The following is a 17,805-nucleotide window of genomic DNA, read 5'->3' as shown; positions in this document are numbered from 1 at the left end:
CTAGTATTTTTATATTAGCTAACATCAATGTTGCTTCCCCAGTGACCTGGGTTAACTTAAACATATCCTTAGACATGCACTTCAAACACCTGCCAAACAACTGCAAAGAGGCCAGCTGGAATTACATTTTAAAATATAACTTCAAAATGTCCTTCTTCTCACCTCTCCAAAGCTTCCTGTGCCTTGCTACAGGGGAATGGTTAGAGTCTCATGTGGGAGGGCTGACCCCTCCTGGTCCCCTGGGTAGGTCAACTGCACCACAGCCCATCAGGGAATCCTGCAGGTGGGAGCGACCCAGATGGTGACTACCTTCACCTACCAGAGATCACCACAAAAGAAGGGTAGGTGTTCCTATGGGTTCCAGGCCTCCCAAGCACTAGGTTGATCTCTAGGTACACCCCTCCCACTCCCAGACTGCTTTATAAACAGTAACAGTATTGCCACCTGGATGGCTAGAACACTGGTCCCCTGCTACTACCATTACTATTACCAGTGGAACCCCTGCAAGCTGGGCCCATCCCATGTTTCTTGCAAACAGAGGTACACCTTATTCAATGTGTGGTTCTTCTATCAGCCTCTGGCCTCTTCTAGAAGTGTGTTGAAACAGAGAAATCAAGACAGAGGTAAATGGGGTCCCAAGAAAGAAAGAATCAGTGTGGTGTGACCAGTATTCCTGCTTTCACGTTTTCAGTTTCTGGACCTTTTATGGTGCTCTCAGGGGCTCTGATGTTAGAACAGGGTGTCCAGAACTCCATGGCCTCGTGGTCTGTAGGGCAAAGGAGGATTGTATGTCCATTGGAAAGTAAATGGTGGTCTCTAGTTATTATGGTTCTGTACTTTGGGTCTGGATTTGCTGCACCTTTAAAATAAGACATAAAGCACTTAAGAGTTAAGGTGTGGAGGCGCATGCCTATAATCTCCACAGGACCTGCATTAGATGCTCAGGCCACCTTGGCTACTGGGATTCAATTCCGGATCTTTATTTAGAGATAATATAAAATGGCTAGTCCATGCAAGTCTTTTAAACCCATGTTCCTGCAGAGTTTTCCCTTGGGGATTCAGGTAGCACCTGACAAGTCCCCAGTTCCACAGAAGTCATGGTGTACATGCTGAAGCACTAGACTGGAGAGTCAAGAGCTGTTCATCACAGCAGTACTTACTTTACAATGCCATAGCCCAAGCTCACAATGATCACGAGCAGGCGAGCCAATGTCCTCTTAACTGCAGATATCAACTCCGCAAATATCAGTAAACCTTGGGCTGAGGAGCAAGAAAAGAAAACAACTGATTATATGTACTCTTGAAAGCCTTCTAAGACTCTAAAAGATTACTGTGCAGTGACACTGATGTCAACTGGCATTTCAGGCCTCAGTGAAAGGCAACACTACTTCCTGAAGACTCACCACAGGTTTGATCAGCTGGCTCTCTCTATTGGGCAGTTTTCTTATGGCGACCGGAAGCCTACCAGAGCTCCCCTCCAGCTACCTCCCTCTTCATGTCCAGCAACTATCTGAAAGTGATCATGTTCTCTCAAGTTCTCTTTTGTCCAGTGCCTTCGTCGTTCATGCATTTAAGATGCACATTTACAGTAGTAAAGTACTGGCCTGGAATGTGCAAGGCCCTGGGTTCAAACTCTAACCCATAAACAGAAATGGAAGTATTCCTTGTGCTCCTGCCATAAGACTGTGTGGGAGGCACCTTGATCTCTATCTGCACAGACTTTGAACTCGGGGCATGTAAGCAGACAACCAGCATGGGGAGAGCTGAAAGTGACACAGTGACCCTGGGACTAGGAGAAAGAGCGACCTAACACACATCTAGGGGCGTGTAATTGGCCTGGAAATGAAGATTTAAAGACTAAGTGGATATATGAGGGGGAAGAAAAGGGCAAACACACCAGTCCTTGGGAAGCACAGAGGAGGGAAAAGCAGAGTGTATATGCAGTAGAGTGCAATGTCAGAGGCCAAGCAAAGAGTATAGAAGGGAGACCAGGCGCGCTCACGGCTCTGGGGACTGTTATGGAGTCCAGGCTTGGTGCTGAAGGCAGTGGGAGGTCAACAGCAATAAACAGAGGTGAAGAATTGGTAAACTACAGCCAAGGGCCCAAATCTGTCCTTGCATAGTTCTGTAAGTCAAGTTTTATCGTAACACAGACATGCTTATTTTTTATTGTTGTCTGTGGCTGTTTTTTACTCAGGGCAGAGCTGAGTCATCAGGGATGATGTGGTGTGCAAAGTCAAAAATGTTTAGTACATGGCCTTTGCAGTACTCCTCAAACATACTGACAGTGACCCAGAGTTTCTTTGCTAACCCCATTGGTGACACCTCAGGTGAAGGGCTTGGATTCCCTGATGGCCCCAAATGGCATTTCATTTCTGCATAGCTATCTGGTTTTTGCTGCTCTTCAGTCCATACCACTCTTGCTCTCTCTTGGTAAGAGATCCTTACCAGAACAGAGAGGGGATGAGCTACCTTCTGTGACACGCAGTCACGTTTCAACCCTAATGCTTTATCATCTGATACTACCTCCACCTGACCTGACAGTACTTGGGAAGGAGTCCAGGGCCCATGTAAGCTAGGCGAGTTATCCACCCCGGGATACATCCCCAGCACTTCACTATCTGACTCAGAGCACATATGCAAACATCTCTGCATGTATACACAAGCCCATATACAGCAGGAACAGCTCTGCTATGCAGTCCTCCATGTTGACCCTTTGTTTAGTCTTTTGTAGATATGCTTATAGTCTTTCTATTTTCAGAAATTTCAAACATTCCTCAACAGAGAGAAATCAGTGATAAATTTCTATGAATCTATCACTCAGCTTCAATAAATAGCAACTTGAGTCCAAAGTGGTTTCATGTATATTTCAATTCAGTTTTTTTTTCTTTCCTAGAGTTGGCTAGCATGACTGTGTCTGTTAGTAACTGATGCCAAGATCATTTGTAACTGAACTCAAAAAGACATTTTTACCCCTTTGAAATCTTCCAAAGTGTCAGTGGTAAGAGCAAACCTTCACTTCTGTGGCCTGTTTGGCCCTATCTTCTACAAGCCTGAGGCACATCTGAAGTGTGTAACAGCAGCCTAGCCAGCTTCAAGCATCCCATTGTGCAAACAAACCATGGCAGGGCCTCCTCTGATCCCAGGAAGCGTTTGCAGGGTCAAGGGGAGAGCACAGACTACAGATACCATGACTTTGGTGCTACTCTTCTTACTCTGGGGGGAGGGGGAGCTCAAGGGCTTTCTTTTCTTTTTTCAAAGAAGAAGGAAAAATCAGAAAAGGAAAATATCAAAAGAACTGGCCACACCTAAGGTACCCTTACCCATATCTTGATATTGTTTTAATGTAATTAGAATTTTTCTTTTTCCAGGACTACACGGTAAAGGGAAAATTAAGGGGGAAAAAAAAAGAGAAAACACATGTGCTGGTTCAGATGATGATCAGGGCCCTACTCTAACGCTGCCACTCTGTAGGAGTGGAGGGTGGCATGCTTATATTCCAGAGGACACCGATGTCCTGATTTACCACTCTCCAGCTTATTCCACACAGTCTCTCACTGAACCTGCAGCTAGGCTGCAGCAAGCTCCATGAATCCCCCACAGCGCTGGGGTTGTAAGTGTGTGTAGCCACGCGCGGCTCTTAAGTGGGTACTGAATGCTTTCTTAGTTAGTGCTTTACGCCCTCAGTCACCTTCCAAGCCTCCTGGCGACTCTTGTTGGCTTCCATCCTCTTTCCTGGCAATAGAGATATTTGCAAACCTATGTACAAAAGGGGTCTCCCACCAGCCATGCCCACTCTAGCTAAAATACACTACACACAACTCATGGAAATAGTCAAAACTTACTTGACAGTCCAGTGCTGTTGATGTTTTGGTATTCACTATAAAAAACTGCCTTTTCAAGCATTCCTAGAAGAATAACAGCTGCAATCCAGAACTGGATTCTTAATATATCTTTCCAGTAACAAGCAGACCACAGTAGCCAGAGGACACCATATAATATGTAAACAATACACATCACCATGTAAAACTGCAGAAAAGAGAAACAGTGTTAGCCTCTGACCCTTTTAACTCTAGAAAGTAGACATCTCTTGATTCTCCCACCCTTCATTTCTTAGTTTCTCTGGAAGCAGAAATAGAGGGCATGTCAAAGCATTATCTACACAGCAATTATTACTACTGAACTCTTAAAAATTAATTTGGAAACAAGGAGGAGAAATACTCACAATCATGAGAGGCCAGTCTGATGCAGAGATGAACCCATGAGGACCCACCATAGAAAGAGAAACTAGTGACAGCAGCAACAGGGAAAGAGAGGAAGAAATACAAGAGTTAATTAACAATCAATTTTTTAAAAACATTTTAAACATGAGTTCATCTCTCTCCATCTATTAAAAAGTATTAATATTAAGATAAGCATTAAATTTTAGGTTTTCAAAATAGATTTATAACTAACAAATCTATCCTTGAAAGATATATTTTAAACATAAATAGATTCACATCAATGACAAAAACTACAGAATACAGATAATGTATGAATAGAGGTTAACTATACCATTTAAATTCCAATCTGCATCTGTTTTCTCCGTTTTAATAGAAACAATGAAGATATGGAAGCCATCTTTCTGGGTTCTGGCTACAACATCCTACAACAGACAGAGTAAGTCTTTATTCTTTGGAACAGATTAGTATATGAGATACAGTTACAGAGTTCACACTTACATGGTTTTAATAGTTGAACAGATAAAACAAAGGGAAGGAATGGCAGGCAGCGGAAGGAATGACCCTGCTGCCATTTTCTTTTTAACCTACCTAACCCCCATACCCAGGAGAGGGGAACCAAAGGTTCTCATCCTGTATCTTCTACCACTTCAGCTGCCACAGGTTCCCTATGCATTCTCATTCTCTGCTGCCTTTAATATTATCATTCAAATATATTTTCTGGGTTGGTCTTGGTGACACATGCCTTTAATCCCAATACATAGGAGGCAGAGGCAAGTGAACCTCTGTGGGTTCAAGGCCAGCCTGGTCTACATAAAGTTCCAGGCTACACAGGACCACAGAGTGAAATCCTATCTTTAAAAAAATCTGCTGGTGGCCATGGCGCATGCCTTTAATCCCAGCACTTAGGAGGCAGAGGCAAACTCTGTGAGGCCTCTGTGAGGTCAGCCAGGTCTACTCTACAGGGTTCCAGGACAGCCAGGGTTACACAGTGACACCTATTTTGAAAAAAAAATCTTATATTGGAATTCTCATATTCCATCCTAATACCATCAAACATTCAATTTTAACTAAATACTGTTTTTTCAAAATTGAGTTGAGAGACAAGTGAGATAATGTGAAAAATAAGTCAGATTAGTCAGAGGCTTTGAGTATGAGCCAGTCTGGGCAGCAGTAATACAATGTCACCAAACAAAATATAACTACAAAATTGTTCCTCACTCTCTACAAGGGATGGTACCTAGATCATCCCCAATAGGTACCAAATCCTTGAACGCTCAAGTTCTTCATGTAAAACGCCAAGGCATTTGCATAGTCTACACATCCTTCTGTATGCTTAAAATAATCTCTAGACTATTTCAAACACTAATAGAATGTAAATGCTATGCAAACAGGGTTTTATTGGATTGTCTAGAGAATGACATAAAAAAATGTCTGTAAAGTTCAATACAGAATTACTTTTCTGACTGTTTTTGATCTGCCTTTGGTTGTATCTATGGATGTAGTATTCAGGGATTCACAGCCTGCAGGTGCTGAGGGCTAGTGCACTAAATGATTCAAGTGTCTTAGGTCACTCTGCTACCAGCTGTTCCTCTAACAAATAAGGCTGTCCAGTTGGTGCTGGAGAGATGGCCCAGAGGTTAAAAGCACTTGATGCTCTTCCAGAGGACCTGACTTTAGTTCCCAGCACCCATATTAGGTGGCTTACAACAGCTTGTAACTCCCACTCCGAGGGATCTGCTGTAACACACACACACACACACACACACACACACACACAAATTAAAAATAAAACCAAACACTAAGAACTGCTCAATGTTGCTAATGCCTCTTCTAACGGCCAACAGCCCTGCAAAGTCACCGTGGCACAGTCCACACCTGTGAGCATTCTCCTCTCATTCTCCACTGTCCACATAAGATAGCTTGTGTAAAGAGTCTGTTCCCTGCCTCTGCAGTGTCTTCCTATTAGATTTCTATTTGGAATGGATGATGAAAACGTAAAGTCACTCTATAAAACCTAAATTTAGGCCCTCCCATGCCCAATTCAGTCCTACACATAACTCCTCTCAACCTTCTGTACTTCATACTCAGGCTTCCCCCTCCCAGTATTCCCCCAAACGCTACAATCTCCCTTTCCTGTGCTACCCTGCTTCTCACTATACTTGTGATGGAAGGAGCCCACTGCTATGCTGTCTTGTGCACTGAGAACTGACACTTCAAAAACAAAACAACAGCTGCAGAGCTAGTCTTCAGAGAGATTTTTAAACAAAAGCAGAAATAATGCCTGTAATATATAGAGAGAAACAAAAGAAAATACACTTTTTTAAATAGCTCCTCTTTTTTTCTTTCCCAACTTTAGTTAGCACCATTCTCCAAGTAATTATCAGATAGATTCTCCAAATCTTACTATGATTTGTGCTTACTGGATTTAAAGACAAAAGGGCTTACCGTAGATCCTTCCTGGCTTGAAATGTTTCTAATACCTGTTAGTTCTTTATTCTGGAAAAGAGTAAAACAAACTCATTCTATATTACTACATTTCCATGGAGAAAAGTAGCTTTTAATAATTAAGATAAGGGGCTGGAGAGATGGCTCAGTGGTTAAGAGCACTGACAGCTCTTCCAGAGGTCCTGAGTTCAATTCCCAGCAACAACATGGTGTCTCACAACCATCTATAATGAGATCTGATGCCCTCTTCTGGTGTGTTTGAAGAGATAGAAGTGTACTCACATATATAAAATAAGTCTTAAAAAAAAACAAACAAAACAACACTCTTTAAAAATAACAATTAAGATAAAAGCATTAGAAGAGAACAGGTTTAAAAGTTGAGTATCAGAGATTGGGTCTCACTGTACTCTGAACATGAATTAACAAAGTTCTTAGAATGTGCTTCGTTAATGGTGTGGCAAATGCTGGAGAGTGGGTGCTGTTGGCGAAAGTGTAGGAAATAAATGGGGGCGTTAGATGCTAAAATTCTGGACTTGGTCAAAGTCTGCAGTTTCTGAAAAAAATCACTGAGGCACATGTGTGTAATTTTCTGTATGTTTGTTACGCTTCCATATACATTTTTAAAAAACTTAATTTTTTTTTTTTTACTTTTGATATTTTCACTTTAGAATTTTCAGGAAAAAGAAAACTATAATAATTCATAACCTCTCTATGTGACTTAGTTAGGACTTCTACTGCTGTGATAAGCACCATGACCAGAGAAGCAGCTGGGGAGTAAAAGGTTTACTTTTACAACTCTCAGGTCACACCCTATCACTAAGGAAGTCAGGGCAGGGATCCAGAGGCAGGACTGAGGCTGAAGCCATGGAGGGGAAGTGCTTACTGGCTTGCTTTTCATAGCTTGCTCAGCCTGCATTCTTACACAAACCACAACCACCTGCCCAGGGGTCCCATGTCACTGTTCCCACGGAGAACTGGGCCCTCCCACAATGCCACACAGACTTGCCTACAGGCAATATGATGGAGGCATTTTCTTAACTGAAGTTCCTCTTCCTAGATAATTCTAGCCTGGGTCAAGTTGACTCTCCACCCAAAAAACACCAGGATACCAGATATGGCTGTCTTATTAACATTTATAACAACACTTTCTGGGAGAGAAAACAAGCATATGGGAAGGAGTGTTTAGGTGGTTAAATGCCCATGAAAAGGCAAGGCTTTTGGTAAGGGTAAGATGACTGGCCTTCACAACATAGAGGCTACCGGTAAGCTTGACTACAGCTCATTTGACAAGATGTTGGGAGCAAAAACCTGAGAATGGGGGAAAGAATGAGATAGAACTGGAGAAAGCAGATCATCAAAACTTCTTGTAAGTCACCAAACCCTGACACTACTATGGACGACAAGAAGTGTATACCAAAAGGAGCATGCTATGGTTGTCCCCAGAGGGGCCCTGCCAGAGCCTTACAAATACAGAGACGGATGCTAGCAACCAACCATAGGTCTGGGTATGTGGTCCCCAATGAAGGAGCTGGAGGGTGGTCCGGAGGAGCTGAAGGGGTTTACAGCCCCATGGGAAGAACAACGATGTCGGTCACCCAGATGCCCCAGGACTCCTAGGGACTAAACCATCAACCAAGGGGTACACATGGTTCCAGCCAAAAATATGGCAGAGGAATGCCTTGTTGGGCATCAGTGGGAGGAGTGGGTCCTTGGCCAGGTGAAGGCACAATAGAGGCATCAACAAAGGGAAATCGAGGGGCGGGAGGTGGGAGTGCGTTGGGTGGAGGGGCATAGACATAGAGGCAGGGGGGGGGAGGAGGGGTTGGGGGTCGTTGGGGAGAGGGGAAATCGGGAAAGGTTTTACCATTGCAAATGTAAATGAAGATGATATTCAATAAATAAAATTAAAAAAGAAAAACCTTCTTGTAAGACTGAAAAGAGAAAAACCCGAGACATGATAGCGCACACCTTCAATCCTAGCCTTTCTTTTTTAATTTTTTTAAGATTAATTTATTATATATAAGTACACCGTAGCTGTCTTCAGACACACCAGAAAAGGGCATGAGATCTCATTACAGTTGGTTGTGAGCCACCATGTGGTTATAGGGATTTGAACTCAGGACCTCTGGAAGAGCAGTCAGTGCTCGTAACCACTGAGCCATCTCTCCAGTCCCCAACCCCAGTCAGTTGGAGGCAGAAGGAGGTGTATCTTTGAGTTCAAGGCCAGCCTTTCTACATAGAATTCCAGGTCAAATGGGACTACATAATAAGACTGTCTCTGGGAAAAAAAAAAAAAAGAAAAAAAAGCAATAGGATACCAATTTATTTCTTATATCCTAATGCACATATGCAAAAACTAAAACCAAGACAAGCACTTTCCTTGTCTTGAAAATACTGATAAAACATCATTCATGTTTGGTGTTTATATTCACTATAAATAAACTGATTTTAACAAAATTGATTTTAACCAGACAGATACTCACATTTAACGAAGGAAATGCCTGTGAATCACTACTGCAATCTAAGTTTTCACTTTTTGTTGTCCAACAGTCAGTGTTTTTGAAGTAAGCACAGACATCTGTATCAGCATGAAGCTCCTATCCAAGGTAAAATTCTAAATTATAATTTGCTTCTACATCTTTTTTCATAGGTGATTAAAAAAAACAACAGCCTCATATCTAAAGAATACCAAGAATTAACTTAGTTTAAATATTTGAAAATATGCAGTAAAATGAAATACCAAAGAGAAAAAATAATATTAACTGTGATTCTACGTACAATGGAGGTGATCACACCATTTTAGCCATTTCAGTGTGTTCACACACAGTATAACGTACAAGTATGATCTTACCGTGAGGAAAGAGATTAAGATACTACTGTAGGTGAGCATGGGGTGCATGATGCTAATCCCAGATCTTAGGCTAAAGCACAAGAAATGGCTATTCAAGACCAGCCTGGGACGCGCAGAGACTGCATCATAGCTGGGAATCGCGGCTCTCTCTTTTAATCCCAGTACTTGGAAGGCAGAGGCAAGTGGATCTCTGTAAGTTTGAGGCCAGCCTGGTCTACAGAGACAGTTCCAGGACACATAAGCAAACACAGAAAACCTGTCTTGAAGAAACAAAATCATGAAAACAACAAAAATTAAGTCATCAGAGCCTATAAAACAAAGGAAAATTAATGTGTCCACGCTGTTGGCTAAGATTACAGAAACGATAGAAGAGACAGAGCAGCTCACTCACAAAGGAAAATGCTAAGAAATACAAAAGAAAACAGACAATAATAAAATAATCATTTGGCAGTTATAATAATAATAGCTACCGGGTGGTGGTGGCGCACGCCTGTGATCCCAGCACTCTGGGAGGCAGAGGCAGGTGGATTTCTGAGTTTGAGGCCAGCCTGGTCTACAGAGTGAGTTCCAGGACAGCCAAGACTACACAGAGAAACCCTGTCTGGGGTGGGGGGTGGGGGAAAGACTTGTAAAAGGCTGCTAAATGAATGAATAAATATTTGATGAAAAATGGGATATTTAAATAACCCTAAAAATACTGTTCTACACACCAACAAAATACAGTTAACTCTACAGTGGAGCAATCAACAAACGTGTCCTTCATCAACTGTTTACCATCACTAAAGGACAACTCAGTATGTGGGATGCCTGTTACCAGTGTCTACTTGGCATCTGATCATGAGGCAGCAGAGATAGTCAAATTGAGGGACTTTTTGCTCTAAAGCAAAGTCAGTACTAATAAAACAGAAACCCAACATTACTCAGGATGAAGTCAAACATCTAAGCACTCCTGAGACTCACCACAGAGCTCCTTGCAGAGGCCATAAGGAGCCCCTCACAGCCACTCTTGGCACAGCCTTGTCCTCTCTCCCCTTCTTCAGATGTCTCCACTCCTCCCTGTGGGAGACTGACTTGAACTCATGGAATCTACTCATGCTCCTAAGGTTCCGGGTTCCCAGCAACTCAATTTAAATGATGTGAAATCTCAATTTCCTTCTCAAATAAAGGTGGCTTGTCAAAGCCCTTTACCAGTGATTCCCACAAGCCTGATTTAAACATTACTAACATTTTTTAAAAGATCCCTCACAGGGAGATTACGAGATTTTATGGTTTTGTCAAGAAGCACACACACTTTCATTTATTGTCTTAAGTCCTAAAATCAATTTAGAGCACTTCTAAAATCCTAAGTGCCACGTCTCATCTAATCACCTGGTGCTATTAAGTCTTTGTACTTGTAATTTTCCTTCACAGCTTTGTACACACTAAAAACTTGTTTTCACTTACCTCCTCCAGATCAGGGTATTCATTGTGACAGGTATGATACTTCAAATGCCACTCTATGGTAAACTTCACAGGTCCAAAACAACTGAACGACTTCACTGACCAGACAAAAGAGTTTTATTGTACATTAATTACAGTCTAGTATAAACTTGAGGCTTTAAGAATGCTGTCTGAAACTGGCTGTTTTAATAGTAACATAAGTGAAACATTACCTAATTTCTCTAAGTAACTGTAAAATGAGATAGATAAATTCATTAAATTTTAACAGCTACCTAGAACTTGCTACAATACTATTCAAATATAAGTCCACTGTTGGAATCAAGCAAGCATCCTGGTGTGTTAAGCTGCGGCTTCTTTTAGTCACATACTCATCCAAAACATGAATGAATCCTCTGCTGTGTACCATGAAAGGGCACAGTAGCTAACGAGAACAGTAACTCTTTATGAACCAAATTGCTGTGGGGAGTTCACAACTGGGCGCTTTTAGAAGCCTAAGAGAACAGGGTGTCAAGGGCACTGGGCACCTGACATGATGCAGGGCTAGGGCATGTTACCTGAAGAAAAGCAGTAGCTGGTCAGGTGAAGAGGGCAGAGGATGCGCCAAAGCCTAGTCTAAGTGTGAGCCCAGACCAAGGATGACAGCCTGTTTACAGTCAAAACAAGCCAAGCAGTCGGACCTTTAGTGTGAGCTTCATAAAGCACCACCAAGTGCTGAAAGTTCTAGGAGGTGCGATTAAGACTGAAAGGGTTAGGTCTGCGGTCAGAGAACGCTCTTGTTGGAGTGTCTTATGCCACTACAGCTGGCTTCCCCAGAGCGAGAGAGCAGGAGAGGGGCAGAGAAGCCAGAGTATCTTTGTATAACAGCCTCGGATGTTTAAGAGCAACTCTGTAGAACGTGGTGGCTGCTGAGTACCCGAAGGCATGGTAATCCAAACCAAGCCCACAGATAAGACTGATGGAATTTTAGGAAAAAAAAAATCTATTTTTGCAAATAACTAAGTCTTGAATGAAACAAAATTCTAAAATGTTAGAACCAGTTTTAAACAACAAAAAAACATTCAGCTTAATGTATCTTACATTTGTTTAAATTAATATATTTACTTATATCAGAATTGAATATTAATATACTTACCAGAAAACTTGATCTCAGTAGAGTTAAACATAGTTTTTCTGAATATCAAAAGTCCTGATTTCTAAAGTGAAAACAAATACAGAAAAAACTTAGTTAAAACTTTCTCTGTTTTTTAAACATAGTTTTATCTTCTAAATACAGCACTCGAGTCCTTGTGATACTATCTGAGCTAGTGATTTTATTTTTAAACCCCCATATTTAGTCTTTGAGTCAAGACATTTTAAAACATAAAACTAGGGCTAGAGAGAGGTTGGGTGGTAAACATGCCTCCTGCTCCTGTAGAGAGCCTGCGTCAGCTCCCAGCACCCATAGCACATACCTCTAGCTCCCCGATGATGCCTACTTCTGACCTCTACAAGCACCTGCATTCATGTACACATTCTCCCTATACAAAAATTAAAAACAAAAATCTTTAAAATATAAAACTGATCACATCTCTGGCTTAAAATTGTATCACTGTGTCTATCCTCTAGTTGATGTAAGGATCAGAGGTAGTGGCCCTGCTTTTAAGGATCATGAATTCAAGGCCAACCTGGGTCTCACAGTGAACTTTGTACGGAATAAAAGACTCTGAAAGTCTCAGTTGGGGCTTGGTGATCCACAGACAGAAGGGTTTGGCCGCTAAGGTTAGTGCTGCTTGGCCATACACAAACTGCACATTTACATACTGTTGTCTTAGTACCAAAGTGAAAGTACTTTCAATAAATAACATCTTCCCCAACATGACTTTGTTTACCACTGTACTTAGAGCAGTCCAAAATCTAAAGACCCCACACAGTCAAAGCCTGCTTACCTCTCCAGCAATGTCTCACTTCTGGAAAACTCCTGCTGCTAGGACCTTAGCAGTCAATCTAAAAGCTGCTAACACCTCTCTTGCTTTTCCTTAGCCTACGTAGCTCCTCCTTACCTCAGGAACCAGCTCAAACTCTCCTTCCTGGATGGGAGTGTGTAGCTCACTAGAGTCTGCTTAACATCCTATAGGCCCTGGGTGTGCTCTCCAGGGACCCCAAACCTCCTTTACGCAGTCTCTAGCAGACACTGTGTTTCACAACATTAACCATGATTAAAGTCAAACAGTTCTTCCCAAGAAAAAAAATCCTGCAGGAAGGAACCATGCTAAATGAAAGAGCAGTTAGGAATTACAGAGCACCAACAGGACAGGCCACTCTTTTCCCTTCCCAGCAGTTTCCAAAATATATAATCAGCAGCTCAGACCCCCTTCTGGTCTCCACATGCATACACCCAGGATATGCTCAACAGGCACACTACACTTCTGCAGTAGCAGCCACATTCCTCTCTGCTCCCACCAAGTCTTACACTGTCTGCTGAGAAGATGAAGTCCTCCAGTCAGCCAAGCTCCACTCCATGCCAAGGCCCAGCACATGCCTAGTTACTGCACATGCTTCCCACATGGAGTTCTCTCCATACCTACCAACATGGTTGTGATGTAGCCCTTCAGCAGTATAACTGGTTCTTCTGCCTCCAGACCTGAGCCTTCAATCTATCCTTAGATGGCAGCCAGAATAATTAGCAGTTCTGCCAAAACCCCCTGTAATGGCTCTCTGCTGTTTGCACCTAAAACTAACTACTGATGATCCCAGGGAATACTCAAACCCCAAAAGTCATGATGAGCATTATATAAAAAATAAAAATAAAACATTCTGAGTTAGGTGACATAATAAACATTTTGCTTCCGGCTCCTCTTAAAAGAAGACTTGGCAACTCTGTGCCTAGGAACCAGTGTCCCCTACCTGAAGCCAAATGGCAGTTGCTTTAAAACAGCTGGCTTCAGATTTCCCTTCCGGAGGGCAGAGGGACGCCTACAGCTCAAGAAGCTGACAAGGCTGACAAGGGTCCTCCCTGAAGTTACAAACAAAGACAATTGCTGGACTGGAGTGGCTGCCTGCAAGTTGTTGGTAGACCATCAGTGGCATAGCTTTTGGTTCTTACCCATGCCAGGGACACCCTTGTTCTTAAAAGTAACCCCACCATACTCAATGGTTCACTAAGCTGGACTTCCATGGGGATAATACTTTCATCTGTCAGTGGGCTATCAGAACTGTCTCAGAGGGAAAGTCACATAACAGGTACCAATTTCAAGAGAGACATATTGTCCAAGCTCAGCTCATTTCTGACACGATCTGTCTCAGCCCTGTAAGTCCTGTAATTTAAGGCTGGAGCCTAGTGAGGGAGGCCTATGGTGACCTTAGCCCCCACCACCTTCCAGAACTTCATACAACAAACACACCAAGATTTTCCCACCCTGCTACTGTCCCACTCCTTACAAAGAAAATACCTACTCATCTTTCCAGACTAGCAACACATCTCCACAAATCAGAGTTACGCTGGCTCCATCAGTACCTGAGTAATAATATCCCAAGCATGCTATATGGTATACATAAGTATCTACTCATAAATGCATTGTCCCCAATATTGTGTGAGCTCCTGAGAGAAAGGATTATATCTAAAATTCATCCTTGCAAGAGAAATGACCACTAGTAATTGGTATATGGTGATGCTCAAACTATTCCCTAATTTTTATAGCTAAAAGAACCTTTTTTTCCCCCTTTTGATGAATTAAAAAAATAAAAGTCGCCGGACGGTGGTGGCGCACGCCTGTAATCCCAGCACTCTGGGAGGCAGAGGCAGGTGAATTTCTGAGTTCGAGGCCAGCCTGGTCTACAGAGTCAGTTCCAGGACAGCCAGGGCTACACAGAGAAACCCTGTCTCCAAAAACCAAATCCAAAAAACCAAAAACCAACCAACCAAACAAACAAAAAGTCTTATTCTCCCTGTTCTAAAAGACAAATTCTGACAACTTATTCTATGATGAAAATAATCCCCCTCCTCCCATAAATATTTTTATTTCAAAGGACTAGAACCAGTTTGTTTTGGGCCTTTAGAAGAAAATTTGTCTTGTTTAAGAGGCATCTTTACCTTACATATGAATTTGTGTAACTTCAACTCAGATAAGGATAAACTTTTGCTTCTTATAAAAGCTGGGAATTTCATCTGTTCCTCAGAGCAGCATGGGCATGTTTTGCCATAGCCCTGAAAAGGTCTTGTGAAAAAGATTCTGGGATGGCAAATTGCTTGCCTTTTCTGAAAAGAAAATGCATAATGTCTGACCATCTTTAAGACCGTCATCCATGGAAACCACTATGCAGAAGGATGCAGTCGGGTGTGGGGATAGGCAGGCACAGGATCAGGAGGATGCAGTCAGTCAGGTGTGGGGATGGGTAGGCTAAGGAACAGGAGGCCTGAGCCTACACTTCCATAGCGAGTCTACGTGTACTCAAGCTCTGTATAAACAGACTGACTGCTTCGGCTGCACGCCTGGCAAACATCACCTGGGATAGTCTAACACCTTGGCTGCAGCTGTGGGTCGGCTGGGCCTGTGCAAGAGGCGCTGTGGTGGGCAGCTTGGCATCCTTGCCTGGACAAGGCTGCAGTTGCTTTCAGAGCAGTTTGGTATTGGAAGATTTTGTTTCTATTTTTATCATTTTGGATTCTCACTGTCCCTTCTTGCCTCTCTCCCTCCTAAATGTGTATAATAACCATACAAAGACTGCTACAAACTTGTAAATAGCTTTTGGATCAAATAGCATAAGGAGATAGGGAACCATTAAAATGTGAGACTCCTCTCCTTTGCTTTGCTGGGGAAGAGGGATAATTAAAATGTTTACAAAACTTTAAGTTCTCTCAGAACTTTTGCCAGTGTGAAGGAAAATAAACAAACTTAAATAAAAAAAAATCATCAGTCTGCTTTTTGCAAAGAAAGGCTCGCTGACACTACCAGCCTGAGCTACACAGGAAATAAACTCAGCCTGAACAAAGCATGACAGTCAATAAATACTTGGTACCTACTCAAAAGAATCTTAAAAAGAAATGAATACACTAAGCCAGGACACAGAAAGAAGCCTACATTTGATCCTCTGTAGTTTTGTGTTTGGAAGTCTGTGCACCAGATACTACTTTTGGTTGAAGGAATATAAACATAAATGTCATCGTTAGAACTTGGACGTTGTTTCAACACACTCCAAGCAGATCAGGGTGAGTCATCTGACTCTAGAAATACTAGCAACGCTGCTTCCCGATATCCTGACTCTTTTGCAAGACTTTCCATAATTTGGCCGCTGCATTCTTTCCACATCGTCTCTTCACCATCCAGGACATCAAGTTCTCTAATGGCCTACCAAGTTAAGGAAGTTTTCATCCACCCATGCGTCCAGACTAGCCCTTTAAACACTCCTAAACAAACACCCCGCCCCACATACACATGCAGAAGTCCTAAAGTGTAATAAGAGCGCTAAGGAATATACAGAATCCCAAGAAAAATAGAGGTGACTATATGCATGACTGTAGAGCATATTCAATTATGCTCTAACAGAAAGGTTAGACAAACCTTGTGGCGTTGAGGATGTGGCCCCCATAGCTGTAACCTAGCCGAAGTGTTCAGTCCCAACGATGCCGCTGGGAATGCAGAGATCGGGGGCTCTGAACTGAATAAATAAAAGCAATATCTAGAGACACAGTGTCAGGACCCAGTGAGAGGCGGGTGGAGAGTCTCACGAACAGCAAAAACATTTGGAAAGGGAAGCCGCCCTAAGCACACACTGGGACAGCTCTTCCCTGAAGCCTACGTCAGGCAGAGGAGGGGACGCTCCTTTCCCAGAGCCCCTTCTAGACAAAAGGCTCAAGAAGCGTGTCAGAGGACCCACTGCGGGACCGACAGAGCCATAGTGAATATGCCCAAGGCCAGACTGGTCCGCGGGTGGAGCTATCCTGCTAGGGCCGAGAGCTGAGAAGCGCCACGCTCAGTCCCTACAGAGCACTTACGTTATTGACCGTCCTCGTCCAAAGCCCGAGCTCAGGGACCGCGTCCACAGTCGCCGGGACCCAGCACAGGAGACACAGGGCAACGCACAGCAGCTGGGTCACTGCGGGTAGGCGGCAGAGGAGGCCTGGACGGCGGCAAGCCGCAGACCGACAGGCGGCAGCCATCTTGACACGGAAGCTGCACCTGCGCTCCCGGAACCCGGCCACGCCCCGGGGCCGCACCTGGCGCAGCTCCGCCCTTGAAAGGGGCAGGGCCACGAGGAGAAATAGAGCTTGGAAGGGAGCTGAGGGGTCTTCGGCTGAAGTGGGTATGCGCTGTTAGAGGAAGTGGGCTCGATCCTGGAGGTGGGTTTCAGGGCCAGGCCTGGAAGAAACCGATGAAGTGTGGAAGGGAGGGACGAGAGTCTGGAGAGAAAACTCCGCAGGCCCATGGAGGGAGAGGGGCAGGAGGAGGCGGGGATGAGGAGGTGAGGCCGGGGGTGGGTGGGGTGGAGGCGGGGCCAAGACTAATTAGGGAGGGGTTATGACGCGGGGCGTGGTAGGGAGGCGGAACCGAAGCGTGGAGGCGGGGCCTGGGCGGAACTAGAAGCCGCTTTGAGGGGAAAGTTGGGTGTAGGAGGATGGAGGCGGGCAAAGGCACAGGGAGAGGAGGGGGAGGAAAAAAAGAGTCTGAGCCTTAAGGGAAACTAAAAAGTAAAGACTTAGGGACAAAGCTGTTGGAAGGTCAGCTTGCAGAGCAGGGCGCCTAGGATGATGGGGCACTCTGATTACAAGGTTGCAGAAATGAAGATCCCAGTACTTGGGATGTAGAGGTAGGAGGATCGTGGGAATTCAAAGACAGCCTAAACTACATAGCAAACGTGAGACCATGAAAC

General features: G+C 43.5%; 1 protein-coding gene across 3 annotated transcripts in view; it reads right to left on the bottom strand.

The window, feature by feature from the left end:
* Tmem87b (transmembrane protein 87B) overlaps positions 1-17,203 on the bottom strand; it is a 37,540-nt gene extending 20,337 nt beyond the window's left edge. For all 3 annotated transcript variants that reach the window (XM_052183578.1, XM_052183577.1, XM_052183579.1), the window contains exons 1-9: positions 16,931-17,203; positions 12,092-12,152; positions 10,963-11,057; positions 9,152-9,265; positions 6,669-6,719; positions 4,555-4,645; positions 4,226-4,287; positions 3,846-4,029; positions 1,161-1,260 (exon numbers count right to left, since the gene is read on the bottom strand). In XM_052183578.1, the coding sequence (XP_052039538.1) occupies positions 1,161-1,260; positions 3,846-4,029; positions 4,226-4,287; positions 4,555-4,645; positions 6,669-6,719; positions 9,152-9,265; positions 10,963-11,057; positions 12,092-12,152; positions 16,931-17,095 (923 nt within the window). In that variant the 5' untranslated portion in view covers positions 17,096-17,203. The remainder of the gene's footprint in view (positions 1-1,160; positions 1,261-3,845; positions 4,030-4,225; positions 4,288-4,554; positions 4,646-6,668; positions 6,720-9,151; positions 9,266-10,962; positions 11,058-12,091; positions 12,153-16,930) is intronic.
* Positions 17,204-17,805: the final 602 nt, after the last annotated feature.

This window comes from Apodemus sylvaticus, chromosome 5 (genome assembly GCF_947179515.1).
Source record: "Apodemus sylvaticus chromosome 5, mApoSyl1.1, whole genome shotgun sequence".
Classification (NCBI taxonomy): domain Eukaryota; kingdom Metazoa; phylum Chordata; class Mammalia; order Rodentia; family Muridae; genus Apodemus; species Apodemus sylvaticus.
The sequence above is the reverse complement of the archived record's forward strand: the minus strand, read 5'-3'. Positions and strand labels throughout refer to the sequence as shown.